The 17431-nt window shown below is 35.2% G+C and overlaps 1 protein-coding gene and 1 long non-coding RNA gene across 2 annotated transcripts; both read left to right on the forward strand.

Moving 5' to 3' along the window:
• Positions 1 to 350: 350 nt before the first annotated feature.
• LOC137586303 (uncharacterized) lies at positions 351 to 1335 on the forward strand. The gene is made up of 4 exons (XR_011033755.1): positions 351 to 583; positions 803 to 869; positions 924 to 1072; positions 1156 to 1335. It is a non-coding gene; the product is annotated as an uncharacterized lncRNA (long non-coding RNA).
• A 714-nt stretch (positions 1336 to 2049) lies between these two features.
• On the forward strand, positions 2050 to 11064 carry LOC137586288 (dolichyl-diphosphooligosaccharide--protein glycosyltransferase subunit 1). The gene is made up of 2 exons (XM_068302297.1): positions 2050 to 2629; positions 10226 to 11064. The coding sequence occupies exons 1-2, from the start codon at positions 2083 to 2085 to the stop codon at positions 11014 to 11016; spliced, it is 1338 nt and encodes a 445-aa protein (XP_068158398.1). The 5' UTR covers positions 2050 to 2082; the 3' UTR covers positions 11017 to 11064.
• The last annotated feature ends 6367 nt before the right edge of the window (positions 11065 to 17431 follow it).

Raw genomic sequence — 17431 nt, forward strand, 5'->3', positions numbered from 1 at the left:
GGCTGAGTAATACGCATACGCACAGACGAACGGACAGATGGACATGGCTATATCGACTCAGCTTCTCATGCTGATCAAGAATATATATACTTTATGGGGTCGGAAACGTCTCCTTCTGTGCGTTACAAACATCTGACCAATTTTATAATACCCTCTGCAAGGGTATAAAAATCATTGATATTTGTTGAATTTCGGGACTATCGTCCCTTTAAACCCATCCGTTAACGTCCTATTTCATGGCTTTAATTTTCGTTGTGAATAGGGTTGTCAAAAATTTATCTAAATATCGATATATCGGATATTTTTTTCAAAAAAAAAAAAATATTTATATCGAGATATTTTTTTTCCCCAAATATCGAACATCGATATTTTTTTGTGATATTTTTTGATATTTTTACTTTGGAGAATGAGTGCAGCGAGCGCGGATGTAAAAATGATGAAATCGAATTACTTGGATCTTAAAAATGGAACAGCCAAATGTAAACCAAGTCAAAATATTATTAAAACAAGTGGAAATTCAACAAACATGTCGCACATAAAAAACAAGCACTATGACACTTTTGTAAAGTGTATGCAAAAAAAGGTAAGTACTTATAAAGTTCCGTCATTTTTCTGTTTGTGCGTGTGTGTAGTTTTAGAGCCCGCGTTTTCTCGAAATGCAATGGTGTGTGTATTTCGAGAAAACGCGGTCAATTTTAGAGCCACACGCACAAATTCTCGAAATATACACGCGATTGAATTTCATATAGATTATTTCGCAATTTCTAATTCTGAATTCTTATTCGTTTGACTAAATAATTAGGTTTCGATTAAGTTTCGTCAAAACCAAACAATTGAACAATCATTTCGAAACACTGAAGCTTTAAAAGGTAAGTAAGAAAAAGTGTGCATTCTGAATTTTATTAATTTGTACTTCATTTTAGACAATGAACAGAAGGCGAATGAAATATATGAAGCAATTGTCTTCATGATTTGCAGAGACAACATGCCTGTCCGGTGCGTGGAGAAAGAAGGTCTAACACACCTTTTTAAGAAATGTGTGCCGCAATTTAAAATGCCTGGCCGGTCCAAGGCAAGTATTAATTTCGGTTGTTATACTGTATAGAATAATCATAAAATCAATACGCTTTTCTAAATATATATCATTTTTTCCAGATTACAACAATGATCGAAGAAAAATACAGCAAATCAGTGGATGCTGTTAAAAAGATTTTAAACGAAGTGGAGGATGTCGCATCCGTATTAAGAAAATGCGTGTAAAGAAAATCCGTATTAAGAAAATGCGTGTAATGAAAATCCGTATTAAGAAAATAAATTGTTATGTTATTGTGTAAATTTTAATTTATTTTGGGGGAAAAATATCGATATATCGATATTTTAAACGATATTTATTAATATCGTATCGATATTTTTTCAAAAGCAAAAATATCATCGATACGATATTTTAAAAAATCCGACAACCCTACTTCGGAGCGACTTGCTTCTGCAATTAAATGTGTTGTCTGTGACTCACGAAGTCGTATGACGGATACACATATAACAGAACGGGTTTTTTTGAAATCTTTAAACTCCAAATACTCGAGTTAAACATGCCTTTGAATATCCAAAATGACAAATTCCGTATTAAGAAAATCTGTATTAAGAAAATGCGTGTAAAGAAAATCCTTATTAAGAAAATGCGTGTAAAGAAAATCCGTATTAAGAAAATAAATTGTTATGTTATTGTGTAAATTTAAATTTAATCTGGGGGGAAAAAATATTTAAAATATCGATATATCGTTATTTTTAACGATATATATTAATATCGTATCGATATTTTTTCAAAAGCAAAAATATCATCGATACGATATTTTAAAAATATCCGACAGCCCTAAAGTCAATATAAACTATTATGTCTTCTGGTATCTCGTTTAACTGAACCGGACCTTAGGGACCATTCCCAAAGTGAAAAGCGATGGTCGCTAGTGGGAATCGGGTATAAAACCATGATAGTGATAAGTGATTTCAAAAGCCAGAAAATATCGATGTTGTTTCCAGCTCTGTTAAAAGCAGTACGATACGTGTCCTAAAGATACAAGAATCATGCGATTTTCAACGTTGCTTTTGGCTTTTATATCTTTAACGTGCTTTTCTGAAATTAAAGCAAAAATAGTGAACAAAAATGTAGAGAGAGTTTTGGATATAAGTTCTCAGCTCGTTAAAACATCTATAAAAATATCAGCTGAAGATACCACTGGCAAACCCATAAAAGAATACGTGTTAATTTTAAATGAGCCGAATTTGTCGCATATTTCTATAAAAGACGGATCAAAGAATAAAGTTCAAGCTCGAGAAGCGAATGAAGGACTTCAGTATGTTATTACTTTTGAAAGCAGTTCAGCGCATCAAATTATCCTAGTAGAGACAGTGTCGGCGAAAAATATAATGCCATATCCGGAGGAAATAAAACAACATGAGATACAGTTTGTGAAATATATTGGATTAGTGCATCTATATTCAAATTATGAAACATATTCCCAGAAAACAATAGTAAAACTTGGCACCACCAACATTCTTTCCCATACCCAAGATAAACCATTTTCAGTAGCTTCTGATAAGCTTATATTTGGACCATATGAGAGTATCAAACGTATGTTAAAATATCGAAAAAGCTAACTTCGGCTTTGCCGAAGTTTATATACCCTTGAAGTCTTTGGCCATAATATTTTTACATGTTCCAAACTCTTGTTCTATAACTGTATGTATGCGTGTAATCTGTTGATTCGAGCAAGGAGCTAGTAGGCTGCGTTTGAGCAAAGCCGATTCGATTGGATACATCGACTCAGCTTCTCATACTGATCAAGAATATATACTTTATGGGGTCGGAAACGTCTCCTTCTGTGCGTTACAAACATCTGATCAATTTTATAATACCCTCTGCAAGGGTATAAAAACAAACATTTTTAAACCAATCACCTCCCAACAATATCAAATGTTTGTCGGTTACAGATGAACATTGCCACTGCACACTGGTTGCGCTTATATGGCCAACTGGTGACTGGTGGCCAAAAATACTTCCCGTAAAGATAGAGATTTGAAATTTTTTCCTGGGTATTCGAGATGAATTTAGATAGCATACAGCAAATATTTGTGAAAGAGAAACTCAGTTTCCTGACAGTATTGCCATCGTTGGAGTTTCCTTTACCTCCATCCTTTGGCGTATCGACCAGTAACCCCATTTTCTCTCGAAACTCCGCTTGAATTTTATGTTTTTTCTTTAATACAATAGACTTGAGTTCTCCCGATCGTACTTGCCAAAGCTTTACATCCAGCTTGTATGAAATGTGCAAGAAATATTCGAAGAACCGGATATATGAATGAAGTGGTGATAGCCCGAATTTAAAATACTTTTCTTGCACATCTCTTCCAACACATTTCTCAATATTATTCATTTCTGTGGGCTTTGCTCCACATATAAAGCATTTCATCGAAGATGTGTTGCTTAACGCGTTGCAAACTTTACCATCCACCATGGTTATTTGAAGGGCGTGCTTTACAGAAAATGTTGTACTGCAAATTTTATGTTCTGTTGTCTTTAAGTTAGCTATTTTCTCCTTGAAGTAGAGCTCTTCTTCGACAGAAAGTGCGGCGGTCTCCTTTTTAAATAAAAGCCTGAGTGGCCTACAATATCGGGTAGACGATGGCCTGGGATTTTACCTTATTACTTTAGTGTCGGTTACATGCTGAAGTGGGACGTACGATGTGACAAATAAACTTTTCTCGTCATTAATACAATTGGAAATCTTTTGTTTATACCATCGAATCCCCATTTTCCAATTAATGTTAAAGTTTTTTCAGTTTCATCCAAACGTTCTTCAATTAAATTCTTTTGAAGCTCTAAAATACTTGAAGCCGTGTTGTCTAAAAGACTTTGTAGTTCCACTTCTGCATGTGTTTCGTCTACAACAATATTATTTGGATATCTCAATGTTTTGAACTTAAGAATTTTTTTGTAACTTGGCAATAAGTTATACGAAACTTCTGAATTTATAAATGATCTAATGACCAAGTATTGGTGTTTGGACAACCCAATGTCGACGACAAGCGACAAGTCCTTTTCAATATTTATTTCCGTTGCATTAAGGCTTGACTGAGAATCAGATGAGCGCAAAACAGAAGCTGCAGACTCACCATGCTTTTGTATTAGGGATATTCTGCGACGTTTCGTCCTTTTTGAGGACTCAACAAAATCCATTTTGGGCCGTCCACGACTAGAACTCAGATCAATTTGTTGAGCAGTACCAGTAGGCTTCAGGACAATAAATTCTTTAGTTTTTAGCCAATTAGATTTGTATTGTAGAAAGCAACTATCTTTTTGCAAATGTACTGAATACATTTCTTAAGGTCAATCGTATTGACTTCGTAGCCTTTGCTTTTTATGTTTAGTGCCAGTAAATTATTTATGCCTTGTATTTTTTCGGCATCTGTGCCTTTTTCTTTGCACCAAAGATCAAAAATGTGGATGCGTGAAAACACACAGTTATGAGGTGCTCCTATACAATCAAAATAAAATGTGCAAAGCAAACATAAATTAGTACAGTAAATTTAATGTAAGAAAAGGTACAAAACAAACGACGAAAACGAAACCAACAACACAAAGTTCAACTGATAACGGTGGATATTTGTCCCATGAAAATAAATAAGACCACTTTAGTTTATTTATCAATATATGTAAGCTAATTAGCAACTTTTAGTAACTTAACTTTCATGATTATTACCTTAAAACATTGACAAATACAGTGACGGCACTCTCAATGTGGGCATCCGGGGGCAACACAACTAAAACTTTTAGTAAACATAAAAAAGACGTACACAAAATGCACAAAAAAGGTTAAGACGTTCAAAATCACACAAAAATGTTTGAATTGATCAAATTAATCTTTAAATACACATTTATTAAAGTAAATACCTTCAATTACAAAATCCATTTTAAATTATTAATATCGGACCACTTTGTCAAACGTTTGATCACTTTCAATGCTACTTTTAGAAAGTTCCGTTAGATTTGGAGGCAACCAGTGTACACTGTAGAGAAATGTTTTTTTTTTTTATTATTTTGCAAAATATGTACATACAAGAAAACTACCCAATTTATAAAAAAGCCTAAAAAGTCACTAATATATCAATGGTTTTATTTATGTCTTAACACATTTCCTTTGGTATTATAAAACAATAGTTTTGATTTCATTGTTGCCAAATGGCATAAATATGCATAATAAATATTTCAAAACTGTTATTATTTTAATGCAGAATCATCAGTGACTGAACGATTTGTATTACGACATTAATTTAAAAAAAAAACTTTGTATGTTCCGATGTATGTTAGCTAGCACATCGGACTGAGGATTGAAAATTGCTCAAAAGGCCAGTCTGTGGCACCTAAGTCTCTGCGTTCACTAAAATCAGTAGCACACCTGATGGAATACAACTTAAATGGATGTACTAGATAAATTAGGGCGAGATACGGTTAGGTACCCAACCCACTGGGTCAGCAATGTATTAAAGATTAACAAATGTAATTACGGCCAAGTGCCGTTTTTTTCGCCAGTCTTTTGTTTAAGTCTATGCTACGAGGTATTTCGCTATCTGACACCCGTTGACCCGCAGTGATAGCTCCCTTTTGAGCTAAAAAAAAGTTTAAAGAAAAATTAAAGATTTAAAGTATTTTATAATAGTAATTTCAGCACTGAACTTAGCAGCTGAAACTAAACATCTCAGAGCACATACAACAACAAAATTACATGGAAAAAGTTTATTCCTACGAATGCTAGATAGGTTGCGTTCATTTATTCCCTGTAGAAAAAGTACACTTAACACATGAGCCGGAATGCCAGGAACCTTATTTACTTCCAACTTGGGTCTTTCATCTACTCTGTTGCATCGCAAGCTCGTTGACAATTATTATCCCCTCGTCAACCCTTTTGATTTGTTCCAGGTGACTGGGCTGCGTACGGCACATAGCTGATTGCCGAGGGCATGTGTCATGAGTAGCCAATTTGCTGAATGTTACGTGATTGCTTGTAACTCATTCGGTGACCGCCTTAACTCCGCCGTCGCATTCCGCTACTATGTTATGGTGTATCGTAGTGTGGTGTCGCGATTTGCCACGTATGAAAATTATGACCTTCTAATATACAAGTTTTATTCAAGTCAAATCTATAAGTATGTGAATTGTGCTAAAGGACTGAAATACTTTAATATTGGTCACTCCCACTAAACTGACTAAGTTCGATAAAAATAGATTTTAAATCTTAAAGATCGAAAATAGCTGGATTTATTATTTTTGATTTAGCAGCGTGATTGTCAGCACAAGGTCTTGAATTTGTGTAATTGACTTCCTTCTTATTTCTTTTCTCGTTAATAATGTTTGGTATAAATGTGGTATAAAATTTCGTCACTTCTGGACTGTATTATTTTATTAACTTAATCTGTAAGAAATCTAGACAGCTTGCTTGAGTAGGACTTTTCTTGAATTCCGCGCACCTAATTTTTGTTAAAGCCCTTGTTGCACGTTTTTCGCCGCGTGCTTTGAGATTGGTAATTTAGGTATTTAGAACATCTTTGCAGAATGTTTTTAATTTTATAAATCTGTAATATTTGAGAATGTAGTTTGGCGTTCAGTGCGGTTTTTATAGTGTAAAATACTAATGAATGGACGATGTTATTTTCGTTTTTATATACAATTTCTTATTTTTAACAAAAACACTCTTTAAATTTAATACTAATTGTACTCTACAATATCCCAATAATTTAAAATGAATGCATTTATGTATTTATAAAAAGATCTGTTCACATGCTTTTTACAAGCACATCTCAGTATCTCGTTCACTGAAGCATATAAGCACCCTAGCGCTGCCAACCACCATGGATAAACGTTTATATGCATAACTTGGCTATTTATTGTATGTTGGTATATGTTGGAATATGAATATTAAATTTATATATGTATAGGTAACTATCACATTAGTGAATTAACAGGGATTATAGGGATACCTCAACTTCTTCACCTATTTTTCTTATATGTATAACTATATGATATTGTGGTCCGTCGATTTTCAAAAACAGCACTAATGACACACTGTGCAACCAGTGTTCATGCACTGAATTTCCAAAAGACAGAAATACTAAATGATGCCGCTCGCCGCACTACAACAAATGGCTCACCATGAAGATACTAAATACCCATCATATATGTAAGCTCCAAACGCCACACGACTTAACTGACAATTGCGCCTACATACACAGACATTTTCTTGACATAAATTGGTTCTTAGCTCCACGTCGAACGGTGCTGACCTGTGTAAATTTTTAGTTGTCCTAAAAATGCCGATGTGTAATTGACCTGAAGCCTGAGGAAACCCTATTGTAACAACACTAAGGTCGCTAAAACAATCACAATAAAAAATGAAGCAAGTAAGTCGACTCGTCGACTTGGGTATACCATACACCTGGTGAAACAAATATTTCAAATTTCGAAGACCAAATGTATGTCTATTAAATTGTTTTTACATGTCTTATACTATGTGCTATCTCGCTCACTCTACAAACACACGAGCACTCTAGCGCCGCTTCTAGCCAACGGCCAATTCTGGCCTTGTGGACCGCTTAGTAAAATACGTTCATACGCATATTTTGCATGTTTCTTGTCCGATTTCAATAAAATTTGGTAGTTTTGTAGAAATAGATAAGAATAATTAGTCTGCCGAATTTGAATGCGATAGTCAAAAAACTACAGGAGGAAATCGGTTTTTTCTTAATTATGGAGGCGGAAGTAGGCGTGGCAAAATATGAAAATATATATACTCTGCGCGCATACTAAGCCAGTATACATACTAAATTTGGTGACTTTAGCTTTGTTTGTTTTTGATAAAATCAGTTTTGTTTAATTTACGGGGGCGTAAGTGGGCGTGGCAAAATTTTTAAATAGCCAGTTTCTGCGCGTCTATTAAACTAGTCTTCATACCAAATTTGATGTCGGTAGCTGTCATAGTTTTTAAGAAAATCAGTTTTATGTAAATTGCGGGGGCGGAAGGGGGCGTGGCAAAAAGTTTAAACAATTAGTTTCTGCGCGCTAACTAAACGAGTATATAAACCAAATTTGATGTCTCTATCTATTATACTTTTTAAGAAAAACAGTTTTATGTGATTCCTGGAGGCGTAAGGGGGCGTGGCAAAAAGTTTGAACAATTAATTTCTGCGCGCTAACTAAACGGGTATACAAACTAAATTTGATGTCTCTAGCTGTTATACTTTTTAAGAAAAATAGTTTTATGTGATTCCTGGGGGCGTAAGGGGGCGTGGCCGAAATTCCAATTAACTCTATATATGTACATAATACACGAGTATACATACCAAATTTGGTGGCTCTAGCTCTTATAGTCTCCGAGATCTGCGTGTTCATACGGACGGACGGACGGACGGACGGACAGACGGACATGGCTAGATCGACTCGGCTGTTCATCCTGATCAAGAATATATATACTTTTTAGGGTCGGAGAAGCTTCCTTCTGCCTGTTACATACATTTTGGCGACTTTAATATACCATTTCACCCTATGGGTGTATGGTATAAAAATGAAGTAAGTGAGTCGACTCGCCGACTATACCATACACCAGGCGAAACAAATATTTCAAATTTCGAAAACCAAATGTATGTCTATTAAATTGTTTTTACATGCTTCATACTATGAGCTATCTCGCTCACTCTACAAACACACGAGCACTCTAGCGCCGCCACTAGCCAACGGCCAATTCTGGCTTTGTGGACCGCTTAGTAAAATACGTTCATACGCATATTTTGCATGTTTCTAGTCCGATTTTAATAAACTTTGGTAGTTTGGTAGAAATAGATAAGATTAATTAGTCTGAATGCGAAAGTCAAAAAACTACAGGAGGAAATCGGTTTTTTCTTAATTATGGAGGCGGAAATGGGCGTGGCAAAATATGAAATGATGTATACTCTGCCCGCATACCAAGCCAGTGTACATACTAAATTTGGTGACTTTAGCTTTGTAAGTTTTTGATAAAATCAGTTTTGTTTAATTTGCGGAGGCGGCAGTGGGCGTGACAAAATTTTTGAATAGCCAATATCTGCGCGTCTATTAAGCTAGTCTGCATACCAAATTTCATGTCGGTAGCTGTCATTGTTTTTAAGAAAATCAGTTTAAACAATTAGTTTTTGCGCGCTAACTAAACGAGTATATACTCGGCTGTTGATCCTGATCAAGAATATATATACTTTATAGGCTCGGAGAAGCTTCCTTCTGCCTGTTACATACATTTTGGCGACTTTAATATACCATTTCACCCTATGGGTGTATGGTATAAAAAATTTTATTATTCATTCTCAACAGAGTTATTTTATTTCAATAATTGAAAAATTAAGTTCTAACTTTTTATTAAGAATGTACATAGTTTAAAAATGTTAAATGTTTAAAGCTTTCATTAATAGTATTCCCAATCGAATGCGAAAGGTAATAGTGAAATAATGGTGAATATACTGGAAATTAGTGAAATAATAAAACAAAAAACTTTTTCAATGATATCAAAACCAAAAAATGAAATATAACTTAGCCAATTGATGTTCATCTATTTTTTAATCAATCTGCAATCAAATTTGTTTTTGTTATAAATTTGAATAACATAATTTTTCTTTTCCAAGTATAGTTCTTTATCAAAAATAAATGTTCAATGAATAAACGTGCATTTAAATTTCGGCGATTAAGGTAATAGAAAACAACAAATTTAATGGGGTAAATCTATTTTTTTCATCATTAGTGTAGGACAAAAAAATTGTGTTGAATTAATGTGTCAGGTGGCGTTTGATTCAACTCCCTTTCCTCTTGATTTTTCAGTTCCTTTAAAAAAGTTAATTTTTATAAAAACAAAATAATAATTCTGAATGCGCAAAATGTTGAAAAATAATGTGGGCAAATCTCTGCTTTGGCTGGCGCGAAAAATGCACTCCTTCCTTGACATGTCAAAAGGGCAAAGCAAAAAAGAGAAGATTAACAGAGTGTGAATGGATGTACATATACATATATATGTATATTGTATGTATGTATATTTTGTAACACAGAAAACGATTTTGGTACATATTCAAATATTCGGCTCAGACGATGTTACCAGTTTTTTTTAAAAATAAAATATTTTGCAAATAGTTAATGAAAACAAATTTTTATTTACAGCTTTATCAAAACAGGAGCTCGTTATTCATTATGAAAACCAGACACCCTTCATGACAGTACAAAAATTGGAGCGCACTATCGAAATATCTCACTGGGGAAATATTGCAATAAAGGAGTCTATTCAATTGGCTCACACTGGCGCTAAACTAACAGGATCGTTTTCTCGATACGATTTTCAGAAAGATGGTCGTTCTAGTCAGTCTGCAATCAAATCGTATAAAACAATTTTACCAGCTTCGGCCTCCGCTGTTTACTATCGTGATACCAATGGAAATATTTCGACATCTAATATGAACGCATTAAACGATTTAATTGACCTAGAATTGAGACCCAGATTTCCACTTTTTGGAGGTTGGAAAACACAATATACCATAGGATACAATGTGCCTTCTTACGAATATTTGTATAGCAACGGTAAAAAATTTCAGCTTAAGATGCACTTAATAGATCACATTTACGATAATATGGCTATTAATAAGGCGGCAATCAAAATCGTTCTTCCCGAAGGAACTGATAATATTCAACTAACGACTCCTTACACAATAAATCGACAGCAGAATGAGTTGGTGCATACTTATTTGGATACGGTCGGGCGTCCAGTGATCTCGTTTTCAAAGATAAATTTGGTGGAAAGCCATATTGCTGATTTTACGCTCAATTACACCTTCTCAAGAGTGTCTCTGCTACAGGAGCCGTTCTTAGTTTCTTGCTTTATTTACATAATATTTGTATTAACTATTGTATTCCTTCGTCTCGATTTTTCAATTGCTTTGCACTCCCATAGAGAATAAAGATTTAAATTCTACTATTCTGTTCATTAAAATGATTATAAACCTAAATATGCTGTAATTTATTATTTACTTTTTCAACTTTATAAGTGTTACTGCATCAGATCTGATTACGCGTCTTACGTCAATCCGCTTATAAATTATGAATTCGAAACTCGAATACCTAAACATTTCCAATATATCAGAAACATTTTTGTGTCATGCGTTGTTTGAGAGTTAACCCGAAATTCTCCTTTTAGTATATTGCACGAAAATTTAAGAATCAGACTAACAAATCCAAATCATATAGTGGCGAAGCCCAAAGAAAAAATAAACTAGCCAAGATAGAAAAACGGTGTGTTTTGTGTTCCTTCTTGCCGAGATAACTTAAATTTTCCCAAAAAATTCTTGACGGGAAACAAATTCGTTCTAAAAATCTGTTTTTAACAATATTTTTGAAAATTTAAATCGAACTTAGCCGGCTCGAGGTCAATCTTTCAAAAGAAGATTATTTCAAAGGCAACAAACACAAAAGGTGAGCAGGTTGTCTGTATAGCTATTTTAAGAACTACCAAGTTGTATCATCAGCAGACTTTGCTAATGAACTCCAGAACTGAAATAGCCATACCATGTCTTCAACACTTAAACTAGTTGAGAATTGCAACTAAGCGAAGCCTACAATACCGAAGACCACCTTTTTCTACGACCCCCTAGGCGCTATGAAAAAATAGTGTAAGAGCTTCTCCCTTAACAAATTAAATTCACGACCTGTTATTTTATACACGGTATATTGTACCATATGGAAAAAATGTTTTTTATACCATACACCCATAGGGTGAAATGGTATATTAAAGTCGCCAAAATGTATGTAACAGGCAGAAGGAAGCTTCTCCGACCCTATAAAGTATATATATTCTTGATCAGGATCAACAGCCGAGTCGATCTAACCATGTCAGTTCGTCCGTCCGTCTGTATGAACACACAGATCTCGGAAGCTATAAGAGCTAGAGCCACCAAATTTGGTATGTATAATCGTGTAGTATGTAAATGTATAGAGTTATCACAGGAATCACATAAAATTATTTTTCTTAAAAAGTAGAACAGCTAGAGACATCAAATTTGGTTTATATACCAGTTTAGTTAGCGCGCAGAAATTAATTGTTCAAATTTTTTGGCACGCCCCCTTACGCCTCCAAGAATCACATAAAACTGTTTTTCTTAAAAAGTATAACAGCTAGAGACATCAAATTTGGTTTATATACTCGTTTAGTTAGCGCGTAAAAACTAATTGTTTAAACTGATTTTCTTAAAAACAATGACAGCTACCGACATGAAATTTGGTATGCAGACTAGCTTAATAGACGCGCAGATATTGGATATTTAAAAATTTTGTCACGCCCACTGCCGCCTCCGCAAATTAAACAAAACTGATTTTATCAAAAACTTACAAAGCTAAAGTCACCAAATTTAGTATGTACACTGGCTTGGTATGCGGGCAGAGTATACATTATTTCATATTTTGCCACGCCCATTTCCGCCTCCATAATGAAGAAAAAACCGATTTCCTCCTCTAGTTTTTTGACTTTCGCATTCAGACTAATTAATCTTATCTATTTCTACCAAACTACCAAAGTTTATTAAAATCGGACTAGAAACATGCAAAATATGCGTATGAACGTATTTTACTAAGCGGTCCACAAAGCCAGAATTGGCCGTTGGCTAGTGGCGGCGCTAGAGTGCTCGTGTGTTTGTAGAGTGAGCGAGATAGCTCATAGTATGAAGCATGTAAAAACAATTTAATAGACATACATACATTTGGTTCTCGAAATTTGAAATATTTGATTCACCTGGTGTATGGTATACACAAGTCGGCGAGACGACTTACTTACTTCATTTTCTTAATAAAAATTCCAAAGTAACTTTGTGCCTTCTGTTAGTGTTATCTGTTTAGATTACGACCTATTGAAATTTAAATCGAAAAAGGTGAGCAGTTTCTATCAGACTTTGCTAAAGAACTCCATAGTTGCAATAGCCATGCCATGTCTTCAACGCTGAAACTAGTTGAGAATCGCAACTAATTGAAGCGAAACCAGAGGGCCGGGGCTAACTTTGTAACTAAGTTTGTATACCCTTGCAACTTTTTTGGTAACTCTTTCCTTACCTATTAGCCATCAATGTGGAAGAACGTTTTAACTAAAAAGGCTTATGTTTGCGAACGAATGGCCTACAGTCATAGGAAATAACGAAGATATTGATCAAAGTCACTGTTTTCCACCAATCGTTCCTATGGGAGCTATATGATATAGTCACCCGATCTTTATCAAATTCGGCACAGTCATTAACAGATATATTAAACTAACAAATGTTGAATTTGAAAGCAATCGCGTTAAAAGTAACGAAGTTATTTACAAAAGTCACTGTTTTCGACCGATCGTTCCTTTGGGAGCTATATGATTTAGTCGCCCGATCTTGATTAAATTTGGCACAGTCATTAACATATATATTAAACTAACAAATGTTGAATTAAAAAGCAATCGCGTTAAAAGTAACGAAGTTATTTACAAAAGTCACTGTTTGCGACCGATCGTTCCTATGGGAGCTATATGATAAAGTCGCCCGATCTTGATTAAATTTGGCACAGTCATTAACATATATATTAAACTAACAAATGTTGAATTTAAAAGCAATCGCGTTAAAAGTAACGAAGTTATTTAAAAAAGTCACTGTTTGCGACCGATCGTTCCTATGGGAGCTATATGATATAGTCATCCAATCTTGATCAAATTTGGCACAGTAGTTTACAAGCGTAATAAACTCTCTAATATTTTCACAGCACAGAAATTAACGAAGTTATTGAGAAAAGTCACTGTTCGTGACTTTGGGGTTTGTATGGGAGCTATATGATATAGTGGTCCGATCCGGCTGAATCCGAGATATACAACCCCTGCAGTGTATACAAGCCTACGTGAAAAATTTCAGCTCTGTAGCTCTTACGGTCTAAGAGGAGTTTGCGTTGATCCAGACGGACGGACGGACATGGCTATTTGAACTCGTCTCGTCGTGCTGATCAAGAATATATATACTTTGTATGGTCGGAGATGCTTCGTTCTATGCGTTGCACACTTCTGACCAAAATTAATATACCCTTTTTGCAAGGGTATAAAAAGTTGGAGATACTAAGGTATGCGAATCACCGATTGGATGAATTTTAGATATTTTATTTTTTTTTTTTTTTTTAAATAGACGTATTCGTACACCAGGCCCGGGCCTGTTACAAATGACCCTAAGTAAAGTTAATGTTACAACCTCTACCCAGAATACCCCGTCATTTGAAGCTGTGTGAAATATTTTGGCGCACTATTCTATATTTTCTTGAAAAATCGCGCTTAAAGTTATAGCTTCGGCGAGTTATAGGTAAAACGCCGAGTGGTCTTCAAGCAGCACGGTGGTGTAAGGGGTAGAGTTCCTGCGTAAAAGTCAATAAATCTTGGTTCAACCCCCGCACGGAACTAGTTAGTTTTGTTTTTTCAAACAAATTGGAAATATTTGTTTCAGCTGCTGTATGGTAGTCGGCGAGTCGACTTACTTATTTCATTTCTATTTGGTACAATATACCGTGTATAAAATAACAGGTCGTGAATTTAGTTTGTTAAGGGCGAAGCTCTTACACTAAGGGTATGCACAAAACGGTGGTCTTCGGTATCGTAGGCATCGCCAACTTTTTTCGCTTCAATTAATTGTAATTCTCGACTAGTTTTAGCGTTGAAGACATGGTATGGCTGGCTATTGCAATTCTGGAGTTCTTACCTTTTTGTGTGTTACCTTTGAAATAATCTTCTTTTGGAAGATTGACCTCGAGCCGGTTAAGTTCGATTTAATTTTCAATAAGCCGCAATCTAACCAGATATTATTGAAAATTTGTACATCATTTATGTAAAGAATTCAACCGAAGAAAATCAAATTTAAGCTAAATAAAGGATTAAATTATATTATTTTATAAATTCTTTTTAGAAGATTTCTTTCGCTACTTACTTGAGATTAAAAAAGGGTAATGTTTTAAAAAATTAAAAAATAAAACTTACAACAATAGGAAATGGTGGAACTGAAACAACTAAAACTAATGTTTGGTATGGATTTATTGTTCAAATTTAAAAGCAATTTGTTTTATTGAAATGTAACAAGCCCATGACTTATAAGTGGCAAATAATTTTTATACCATAGTTGTTTAGTACAAGAAATATATAAACATGTTGTGGCAACCCTGCCAGACCGATAACGAATATCGAAGAGATATCGGACGTAAGGTGGGAACGCTCGGGGACTTGGAGCGTGACAGCGAGCAAGTGTAGATGTACAAACTAAAGAATAAATTAATATTTAAATAAAGTATAATTAAACTATAAATTACGAGTTGTTACATTGGCGACGACTGGGAGAACTCGGTGCAAAAGAGAAACGTTAAACTAAGTTGAGTAGATTGAATTGTAATTCAATTTTTCTTGTTAGGCGACTGTGGTGAAATAGCGCGAGTCGTACAAATGTACGAGAACGCTACATGAAAATGATACAAAGGTATTAAGATAGCGCGAATCATACAAATGTACGAGGAGGCTACAAGAAAATTTATACAAAGGTATCAAAAGAAAATTTAGCACGAATCGTACAAATGTACGAGAAGGACACAGGAAGATGATACAAATGTATCAAAGTAGTGGTACAAATGTGCCAGGAGAGCACGATGGACGCAAATGTGTCTAGTGGCATATTCAATTGAATGTGTTACACATAAGAATAAACATATAATTTTTGTTTATATTTTAGGTATTGGAACTTTCTTTTGAAAATCATGTCGTAAATAAAACCGTTCCTTTGCGACACAATTGACAAATCGCTACTCCGGCATGAGTGGGAAAAATGGCTAAGGTCTTTTACATTATATCTTAACGCGGAAGATATCACATCAATACCCAAGAAAAAGAGCAAGCTTTTACATTTGGGTGGCCCACAACTGCAAGAGATAATTTACAACATTCCCGGAGCGTTAGTTGAGTATGATGCTCAAGAAAACAATGATGTCTACAAGGTTTTAGTGGGCAAACTGGACGAATATTTTGCACCGTTAAGGAATTCATCGTTCGAGAGACACCTTTTTAGGAATTTGTCACCATTGGAAGGCGAGACATTCAACAGATATGTAATTCGTCTGAGACAACAACTTGCAAAAGTGTTCATATGGCACAACAAAGGCAGAAATTGAAGATATTTGTCTTGCCGATAAAATAATTGACTCATGGGCTTCAAATGACTTGAAGAAAAGAATTTTAGAGAAAGAGCAAAAGCTGAGTGATCTAATAGATGCTTGTCAGGTCCATGAGCAAGTAAATAAGCACTCGATAACTATGCTGGGTGAAGAGGTAAGCGACAGCGTCAACAAAATTTTCGCAAGGAAACGTTTCGGGCGAGATCCACCTAAGGCTTGCACCAGATGTGGGCTTGAGCATCATGATGCTAATAATGGAATATGTCCAGCGCGGGATAAAGTGTGCAAACGCTGCAATTTGCTTGGTCATTTTGCCAGGCAATGTAGAACTCGGAACTCAAAGAGGTCTTCGGACACGGGAGGATACTCCAATCCAAAGAGGCGCAAGGTATATGCAAATTTTCAAATCGTCGAAGATCAAGTGAATAGCGATGATGATGAGGACAAAGAGTTGGAGTGTTTTAGAATTGATGGTTCGGCAAGAAATGATGACAACATTAGATGTAACATTGGAGGTGTGTCAATCGGAATGATTATTGATTCAGGATCGCCTGCGAATTTATTATGTGAGAAGCATTGAAAATGTTGTGTAATAGCAACGCTGTTATGTGGAATATGAGATCCCAGACGACTGACAGACTTAAAGCATACGCGACTGAAGATCCGCTCAGGGTTCTTAAAGTTTTTGAAGTACCAATAAGTGTGAAAACGAACCAAGAAATGATTGCTACATTTTACGTAATAGAAAAGGGTAGTCAATCGCTTCTGGGGAAGAAATGGGCCATTCAATTCAAGGTCCTAACGTTAGGGTTAGATGTTTGCCGTATTGAGACTTCATTGCCGTTTTCAAAAATAAAAGGCAGATTGATAAAATTGGCCATTGATTCCAGCGTGAAACCAGTGCACCAACCTATGAGACGGGTTCCAGTGGCATTTGAAGATAAAGTGGCAGATAAGATAAAAGACGCTTGTGATAGTGACATAATAGAACCAGTAAGGGGTCCGAGTGCATGGATCTCGCCGGTAAAGGAAAGCGGCGAAATAAGGCTATGCGTTGATATGAGGATGGCAAACAGGGCTATCCAACGGGAAAATTATCCACTACCAACCTTTGAAACTTTTATGACAAAAGCCAGGGGTGCGAAATGGTTTTCGAGACTGGACCTTAAGGATGCCTAT

Source organism: Drosophila tropicalis, unplaced genomic scaffold (genome assembly GCF_018151085.1).
Source record: "Drosophila tropicalis isolate 14030-0801.00 unplaced genomic scaffold, ASM1815108v1 contig_979, whole genome shotgun sequence".
Taxonomy (NCBI): Eukaryota; Metazoa; Arthropoda; class Insecta; order Diptera; family Drosophilidae; genus Drosophila; species Drosophila tropicalis.

Excerpts from the sequence above, each read along its gene's own strand:
- LOC137586288 (XM_068302297.1), top strand. The coding sequence starts at position 2,083 with ATGCGATTTTCAACGTTGCTTTTGGCTTTTATATCTTTAACGTGCTTT. Across the intron at positions 2,630-10,225 it reads ACCATATGAGAGTATCAAAC|CTTTATCAAAACAGGAGCTC; the intron begins GTATGTTAAAAT and ends TTTTATTTACAG.